Source organism: Dermacentor silvarum, chromosome 3, assembly GCF_013339745.2.
Source record: "Dermacentor silvarum isolate Dsil-2018 chromosome 3, BIME_Dsil_1.4, whole genome shotgun sequence".
Taxonomy (NCBI): Eukaryota; Metazoa; Arthropoda; class Arachnida; order Ixodida; family Ixodidae; genus Dermacentor; species Dermacentor silvarum.
In genome coordinates, this window is record NC_051156.1 from 76,639,713 (window position 1) to 76,648,934 (window position 9,222).

General features: G+C 47.1%; 1 protein-coding gene across 1 annotated transcript; it reads right to left on the reverse strand.

The window, feature by feature from the left end:
• Positions 1–4,875: 4,875 nt before the first annotated feature.
• On the reverse strand, positions 4,876–6,455 carry LOC119444492 (putative nuclease HARBI1). Its single transcript, XM_037708885.2, has 3 exons — positions 5,968–6,455; positions 5,753–5,894; positions 4,876–5,252 (listed from the first exon to the last, which is right to left on the reverse strand). Exons 1-3 carry the CDS (start codon positions 6,421–6,423, stop codon positions 4,909–4,911), a joined length of 942 nt encoding a protein of 313 aa, XP_037564813.2. The 5' UTR covers positions 6,424–6,455; the 3' UTR covers positions 4,876–4,908.
• Between the last annotated feature and the right edge of the window lie 2,767 nt (positions 6,456–9,222).

Consider the following 9,222-nt stretch of genomic DNA (forward strand, 5'->3'; position numbering starts at 1 on the left):
GTTTGATTCCAAACTCCTGACGTCAAAATGACGCCGCAGAACATGCGTATGAGGGCGGGACACGACGACGTTTTTCAAACAGGCCAATCAGCAGCCTCCATCGTTGCCGGAAGCACGCTTTGCTTGTTTTTTACTCCTAAAGGGGCCGTATAGCAACTTCATGTTAGATGTAAACGCCTAATAAATAGATCATTGTTTTTCGCTGACATTAAAACTGTTTTGTAATGTTTTGACGCGCAAGTGGTAGACGCGTATTGCCAATTATTAGCAAGTATTCGCATTTTTCGAGCCGTAGTCACACACGCGTCCATTCCGCATCCGAGCCAGTCCGCGCCATTTTTCTGTGCACAGGTAAGATGGCGGCTACATAGAAGCAGCTGATCAGTGCCGTCGCCCGCATTTAGTGTACCTTTGCCCGTAACGCTGCACGATTAGATGAGTCTCGGCCTCCGTGGTGTGCTTTCGCCCGAGAAGAATTTCGGAAGCTGTGAACATCATGTAAACCGTGAAAGCGAAGCGCAAGGTGAGTAAACAACATCGACCTCTTGTGCCTAATTTCTAGACAGTCGCATCTCAACATCTGCGGTGGTCGCGCGATGCTCACATTTGCTTTTATTCGCACAGGATAGCCAAGAATCGATGAAGGTTGGAAAGCAGTACATCGCAGCAGATACTGGTAAGCAAACTTTTTCATTTCACAACGATCTGAACTGTCTGTCTCCGGATGTGGGTGAAGTGCGCAGTGATAAATCCCCCCTACATGTTGGAAGTGGACTTAACCGGGGAAAATGATCTGTTATTTTGTTTGTTTGTGAAGTTTATTACGTTTCAGAAAAACAGTGATTATGTTGTGATAAGGTTACAAAACATTGAGTAAGTGTAACCGCTATTTTTAACCGCATGGTGAAATGATATGTGAAACAATACGACTTGTTGCTTGTATTAATTTGCTGCGATCCGGCGAAAATTGAAAGTACGAAAAAATGGCGGCACCTCCAGGACCCCGCGTATCGGCAGCTCAAACCACTCTGCTTCTTGAGTTTATGGAGCAGCACCCGTACTTGGCGAGAGGCGCCACAAGCCTCTCGCCAAGTATGAGTGCTGCGCATAAAAAAGCGTTGTGGAACGAGCTGACGGCCGCGCTCAACGCGCTAGGGCCGGCTGTAAATACAGCCCGGCGCTGGCGCCAGTATTGGGCGCGAATTGTGCACGACTTGAAAAAACTTGCCGCGCAAGTTGGGTCGGAGAAGAGGTGAGCCTGCAGCTTTCAACATAATTCAGAACGTAAGCTCACTGTGTTCATGTTTTTGCAGGAAAACAGGAGGAGGCAGGTTGGGCGAGCTGGAGGGCCGTGTGATGGACGTCTTGAGCCGCACCGGCCCAGGCTACGCGCCGGTCGATTTTTTTGCTGATGACGCCGAGGTGCGTAGTGTTTTGTGTTGCTATGTGGACCGGTTTGGGGAAGTTGCACTGTTCAGAGCTGATGAATGTTTTACTGCTTTGTGTTTATGTCTGTTTTCTTGCAATTAAGAACACATACCAGCACATGATATCCATACTTTGCAGAAATGAAAATCTGGCCCCCCCTAGAATAACATAAGAAACCAATGCTGTTCAGAAATGTCCTGTGATTGATTATATGGTTCGTTACTCCGTGAAGCATGTGTAGTCACGAGTAATTCAGTTGATGTATCAAGCATATTCTGTACAGAGTGAATAAATTTGAATAGACTTGGCAAACAGTTCATAGAACTGAAGCGACAATAACAGTATTCAAATCATATTCATCAAGTGCAATGCTCACATAGTGTGTCTACTATGCTTTGTTATTGCAGCAGGCAAGCTCCAACGAGGAAGAGTCCGCTGCCGCCCATGTGCCTCTCCCGACGGCCCCACCCCAAGTGTCCGTGGGCACAGAGCCGGGGACGAGCGGCACTGCACGTAAGGCACTTTAACAGCAATTGAAATGCGAAGCCTTCAGAAGAAAGCACTGCCTGTTGTGAACTTTTAAACAGAAAAAAAATTATTTCACATAGTCACCTACAAAGAAACACAGCTAGTACCTGCCATAATCCGACTGTGCAAGACGAAACTATATGCTGTTTGACTAATCATACCACTTGTAATGCAGCTTCTGTAGCGTTCAAGTTGTCGTGTAGAAATTAATATTGGTGCAGCATATTGTAGTGCTGTGGTGTCGCTTTATTTATTTATCCAACTGTAAGGTTTATATTGCCTACAGCTTGTTGCCGGGAATAGTTTCCTATGTTTCCACCTATGAACCAGTGAATGTTCAACATAGAAGGGCACAACAAATTTGTTATCCTCTTTGCCCATTTAATTTTTAAGGACCACCAACTCGGCAGCAGCCCCAAAGACCACCTCGGCAGCAGCAGCCGCTAGAGGATGCGGCCTTCAGGGCAGCAGAGGAATGCGCGAGGCAAAGGCAGCTGGCGGAGGCTGCAAACGTGGAAGCTGTCGCCTTCCACCAGATGCTTCTTGAGCAAAACAGACAGGTACGTACAACTCGCCCAGGTTGCAATTTTTTTAAGAGGGCATCTGTATTCACTGGGCTGAAGTGTTCATTGGTTTGTTTACTTATGTATCCTCTGTGAGATGCTTTCTCATTCTGTTACTTCGCAAATTACGAAGCATTTCCGTGGTTGCATGTACCGGCACAGCATGCTCTTATTTTGCAGGTAAATTCAGCTTATCACCGACATTGCCTTCTTAGTGACAAAGGTGGCTTGGTAGCATTTTCTGTCTTTGAACATGTTTATAACATAACAGATCGTATACAGTTTGCACTTCAACTTCTCACGTCATATGCATACGTTCTCACTGCCCTCTAGAGTAATCGTGCTGAAAGTGTAACCCTTGCAAACACTGTTGAAACGAACAATTTAATTTCGTTTCCTCTAGCTGCAGTAAGTGCATTTTTTTCGGAGCATCATCAACAACTGGTGGAGGAGCAGAGGGCCTCTCGCCTGGTGCAGCAGCAGTTGGTGATGGAGACGAGGGGTTTGCGGGAGGCGACTGCCCTCGTCGCAGCCACCTTGCGCCAGCTCGTGGCTGCCCTCGCCCGTGGCCTCCGCGAGCCGCCTCAGCCGTAGTTTGTGGCACGAGTCACCATTATATGTTGTTCATTATGACATTTGTTTAATATGTAATGTTTCGCATAATGCATAATTTATTGCAAGTTTTTTCTTATGTTTAGTTCCACTTGCTGAGCAAGCTTGTCTCAGTGAGTGAACTGTACGCCTAATGTTTCATCTTTTTGGTTAGGTGTGTGCTTTCGTTTTGTTGTTTATGAGCTATTTATGTATTCACTGCTTTTCAAGGAACACGTTGACTATGTGGTCACTTTTATTTTAGCCACAACAGTGTTTCACACACAAATGCTGTGATAACAGGTATTGAAATCCACTGTTATGATTTTCACACTATATTTATGTTGTTTCCAATCTTATTTGCCCTATGGAACCCACAAGTGGCCATATTTTAGCAACACGTGCGTGTTACTTGCAATAGTTATTGTGATATATCAGGTTGCGATATCGGTGATAGCAATGCAATCTAGTCCCCATTGATGTTGAGAATTTTTTATACACCCAATGTAGCCATTATTTTACTACATTCACTGCCAGGCTGTTCTTGTTGGCCTTGGTATATGTCAGATTATCGATGTGCACGGTATTTTTTCACGTCTGTCATTCCTTAAGGGCGCCGGACTGCACTTTCACACTGGTGGCCCTATTGTGGCAGTAGTTATTGCAAATAGCATCTATTTTGTGCTACAAACACGGATGCATAACAGGCAAGTCTTGCAACACCTTTTTGTGCTGTGAAGTTGCTGGGTGAACGCAAATGATCGTGGATGAGCCCAAAGAAAAACAGTATCAATGACAGACATTTATGTGATTTAATGTGTGCCAGCAGCCTTTCACAATGTATTAGATCCCATTTAGTGGAAACCGTACTGTCACTTTGGCATCGTGAAATCGTACCCTGTGTACATTGATTTGTATCATGATGACTGTTATTCACTTCGAATAAAACATGACACTGAAGATGTGTTGAAATTGTTCGTTTACTGTAGGGACATGAAGGAACGAGTTTCAAGAACATCACTGGCACTTGATATCACTTTTTACAAATATATGTACAGTTATACAACTATGTAGAAATGAATGTACATCCAAGGGAGCATCATGTGCTTGACATGCCAGGCGATCTGTGTCAGCATGACTTGGCCTGTTGAAAAGGAACTGTGCGAAGGCTGTGTGGCAAAGCTGTGTGGGGCCTGCAAGGTGTGCAAGAACAGTACATATGATGGAGCGAAAAGTGTGCTTTGCTGCGGCCCAAGCAGGAAGCGAGGAGACGAAGTCCAATATCCTCCCATGCACAGTGCAGACGGCGGTGACAGTGGCGGTGATGCCAGTAGATAAATGCATCAAGACGACAGTAGCAACAGCAACAGCAGCAATTCAACTAGCAAACTCCTGCTGCCCAGAGAAGTGGCTACGACATTCTGCTAATGACCACAACGTTGTCTATCCACAGCTACTAAGTAGTGTCACAGTGGAATGATGCAATAATCTCCAGTTGCGACAGCTCATTGGTACACGCTATGTGAAAGCAATGGTGGTAATTTAGCAGATTCTATAAAAAAACACCACGCTATCAACTCATGCCAATACGCCTTCACGTTGGTTCCTTCTCTTTATTAGGCATATGTGCCTGACACTGCAGGCACGTTTACTGCTGCTGTCGGTGCTGCTGCCGACGCAGCCGCCTTCACACCCTTCGCAGGCAGTGCTGGTGCTGCTGTCGTGTGGTTCCGAATAATGTAATTACATTGTCACGGGCAGCACATCCTTTCAGGTACATTATGCGTGCTGCCCTCGCTCAGGGAACTACAAGTGGGAGGGGGCCACCGTTTGCATCGTCACTGCTGCTGTTGCTGCTCTCATCATCATCAACCTCATCAAACGCACTGTCACCTTCATCAAGACACAAATTGTGCAACACTGCACACGCTGCAACGATGTTGGCTGCGCGGTCTGGTTCATAGTGGAGGGCACGGTACCTCTGAAGGCAGCGGAAGCGGCTCTTCAGAAGTCCAATGCAGCGTTCCACTACGGACCGCATGGAAGCGTGTGCAGTGTTGTACCTGCCTTCTGCAGTGTGAGCGGGAGGATGGCCTGGGACCGGAGTCAGGAGCCATGGTTCCAGGGGGTAGCCGCTGTCACCTGCACGAGCATAAAAATTGCATCAATTCAAATGCGCATGGTTGAGCTAGTGAAGCATGAGTCATGTTACAAACACCTACTACACAGATGCTGTAATAAAATAATGTACAGGCTGAGCACTTGATGCTGCTGTGATCAGCAGAGATAACAATAGCTGGTGGTAAATAGTAAACTTCATGTTATTAGCATCCAGCAAGGTCGCCGTTTGGCCGAGTTGTCTGTATTCTCGAATTAATGCCAGTGTAAAAAATAATGGGGCAAGACAAACGTTCTTTGTTTCGTAATGTACACTAATTTACATTAGCTTGCAATACAGCAGTTAAATGTCATTTTGCTGCAAGCAGATACTCATTAAAGAAATTACCAGCCCGCCTATGTAACCTATACTTAACACGCTACTATAATATAAACGGTTAGGGCTTCCAACATATACTCTTACGGCGGGAGTACACATTATTGTGTGCTGCTAGGCAACTGTATGATTTTTTCCCTCTGCTCACCGAGGAGGTGCTCGCCGGCCTTGGCAATGTGTCCCTCCTGGAAACGACGACGCAACCACGTCGTTCTCCAGACGTGTGCGTCGTGATCCGACCCCGGTCGCAGAGCGTCGACGGCCAGGATCCGCATGCCTGCGTCGCAAATCTGACGAAAGCGTGCACAGCATCAGCCACGCGTTGCTATGAAAGGCAAATTAGACAAACATGACGATACTTACGAACATGCTGTTAAGGGCATAGAAGCCTTTGCGGCACATGTATGCCGCCTTGTTGTTGCCCTTCGGTGCGATGATGGCAATACGGCTGCCGTCCACGCAGCCGATGACGCCGGGAATGCCGCCGCGTCGAAGGAACCCTTCTTTCACGGCCGCCGTTTCCTCCGACGTCCTCGGGTAGTGGACCCACTTGTTGCGAGTCCCGGCGTGGACGATTGCCTCCGCCACGCGTCGCACGCACTTGCTGACCGCAGGCTGCGTCACGCCAGTCGTCTCCTCGCTCCCAACGGACCCCTGAAAGCTGCCCGTCGCGAAAAAACGCAACGCGCACAACACTTGTCGCTCCACCGACAGCGCTGTTGATCGCACGCCTCCGAGCTCCTCCGCCACTTCGTCGCACAGCCACCGCACAGTTTCCTTCCTCAGACGAAAGTGCTGCCGAAACACGTCGTCTGGCATGTCAAACGCGTCCTCGGCCTCCCTCCTTCCGCGCCTCCGCCCGAGCTACGGTGGCTAGAAGTGGGAGGTGGGAGCAACGCAGCCGTCGGAGAGCGCGGCGCGTGTTGCAGTGATTCATGATGCCGAGTGGTGGCGCGCGCGTCGACACTAAGATGCCTCCGCTGTAGTTTGGCTGCTGCCGGAGTTAGCGAGTGCGCTCGGTTTGCATGGTTCTGTTCGGTTACTGTTTGCATTCACGCTGTGCAGTTGTGCCGCCTTGTGGTGACAATAGTTTTAGACGTTGCCATGCCGACGTAAGAAGCCATGGTAAGTCGCATGAAACGACAGAGGCACTGTTTTGCGCCGGGCTGCACAACAGGCTGTTTCTGCTAGAAAAGCAGAAGAAAAAAAAATCCGTTTTCTCGGTGCCTGATGACGATGAGGCACTTAAAGCGTGGCAGCGGCTCGGGCCCCATGCATATAAGGCCTTAAACAGGACTTGGAAGATATGCGAGCTGCACAATCGAACGAATCATCTACAGGCCCAGCTGGTGTCCCAACTATCATGCAACAAGATTTAAAAATACCCTAATGCCCCGTAGCTAGACATAACCAAAGCAATGTTGTTTGCCGTCGCTTGTAGAAACTCCGATTATTTTTTGTATTCCGCTTAATTACATGTGCATAATTAGTCTTAATTAATCAACTTCTCGAATGTTACAATTAGATGAAAAGGGTCAAAGTGAAAATTGTAAAACTACTACAATTTTCCGATACATCTACCGATACAACTTTCTTTTGGTCAATACGTGCTACATAAAAGTGTTTTTCCGAGCGTGAAAGAAGCCAGCGAATACACGCAAAGTGCCTCGAGCGGCCATGGAGTCGCGCGGCAATTTTGCGTGTGTTCGCGGGCTTCTTTCACGCTTGGAAAAACACTTTTATGTAAAACGTATTGAGCTACAGAAAGCTGTAACGGTAGTTTTTCAAGTTGCTCTACAATTTTCACATTGACACTTTTCATCTAATTATAATATTTGAGAAGTTGATTATTAATGAAGACTAATTATGTAATTAGGGGTAATGCACAAATAAGCTGTGTACCTACAAGCGACGGCAAACATCATTGCCTTGGTTCTATACAGCTACGGGGCATTTGCATATTTTAAAATCTTGTTGCATCATAGATGGGACGCCGGCCCTGTATATTGGATCATATAATAAAGTGCTGTCTGTCATCCTTTTGGGTATTCTTCATGGTCCCCACCGTTTTAGTTCATCGCATTAGCGAGTAAATTAAGGTTGTTTACTTAACTCCTATGTGGAATGATTTCTAAAGCATCATATATTGGTATTAACCATTGACGAGCAGGATGCAGTGCGTCGCAGTAATATGACCTTCACTGCGAGCCTAGAAATCGGTGCAGCTTTTTTTACCCGCACCACTAGCATAATCTTCTTCGCATTAGCTGAAATCATTTTTTTTTTTCACTCCCGACGATTCGGGAAAGCACGTAGAACGCGTGCGACCGAGACGAGCGAAAAATATTTGTGCCGGCCGTGACGTGCCCGAATCTAATGCATTTTAACACTTAACCGCTCATCAGAGGATAGCTGCTATTCATTTATTGTCTCCTCTACTAACAAGGCACGATATGCATTAGCTTAACGCTAGTTATGTCTAATACGCGACCGCTAATTGCGAACAGAAACGCCCGCATCGAAACCCACGGCACCAACCGCCGTGCTTCCGCGCCCAGGGAGCGATCTTGCTGTCGACTGCAGCGCCGCCGCTGCTGTCATGATTGCTTGCAACACTCCGCCGCCGCCGTTGCTCTCATCTCCCCCTTCTAGACACCGTACCCGAGCTGACGAGCCGCCGCCGCCAGCACCAGCAAGAACGCCGCCATTTTTGATTCCAAACGGAAAGGGTCACTCGCCGGTGATTCCGCGATGTTTCCTGTTTTGATCGGCATAATTTAGCATAAGTAGTGCGTAAACGTCACTATGACGTGTCAGTTTTTGCGGTTTCGTGACGTCGCTTGACGCACCGGCCAGGTGGGCGCGGCCTCAGAAATATGAGCCAATCAGCGAGCGGCGATCGTGGATTTGGAATCAAAACAGTTTGTAATTGTAATCATTTTACGTTATAGCGCCCGTAGTTACTCAATGACTGAAAAAGAATAGGCATCGCGCGGTGGTCGCAATGCTTGTGCATTCATCCACGTATGGATAACTAAGCGCCCCTTGAATTTTAATTCCCTGCTGCATGCAGTACAATAATATTTGGCTCCCATGTTTACAAACATTTTTTCAAGTGCTTCAGGGCCCTTTTACTGTTCTATATTAAAACTACAAGTCTCCACTCAAAATTAGACCGTAAACATTGTTAACGATACAAGCAGACGAATCGCATCTATCACATAACTTTTTCGAATTTTTTTGCACCGTGAAAATAAGTAAAGTTGCTATAATCTTTAAAATGTTGTAAAATAAGAGCACGCATATAGTTCTGCCTAAAATTTTTGCATTGTCACGGGGAGAAGATAGCTTTGAAATATGTTTACAGGCTATTTATGATGTGTTCACTGGCATACAAGATGCAAGACAGGACGCATGACATCAGCGACCGTCATCGTCTTCTGTGCCGTCCTCAGCTTCGTCTCTGGCAGTACTTGGTAACATTTCCCTCGGTGGCGAAGGCGCCGTCCCGGTGCTTGCTACATCGTTCGAGTGGTGTCGCTTGAGGTGGGTGACGTGGACGACATCGGTGGAAGGTCGAAACATGCTGAAATCGAGAGGCGTGATTTAAAATGTGAC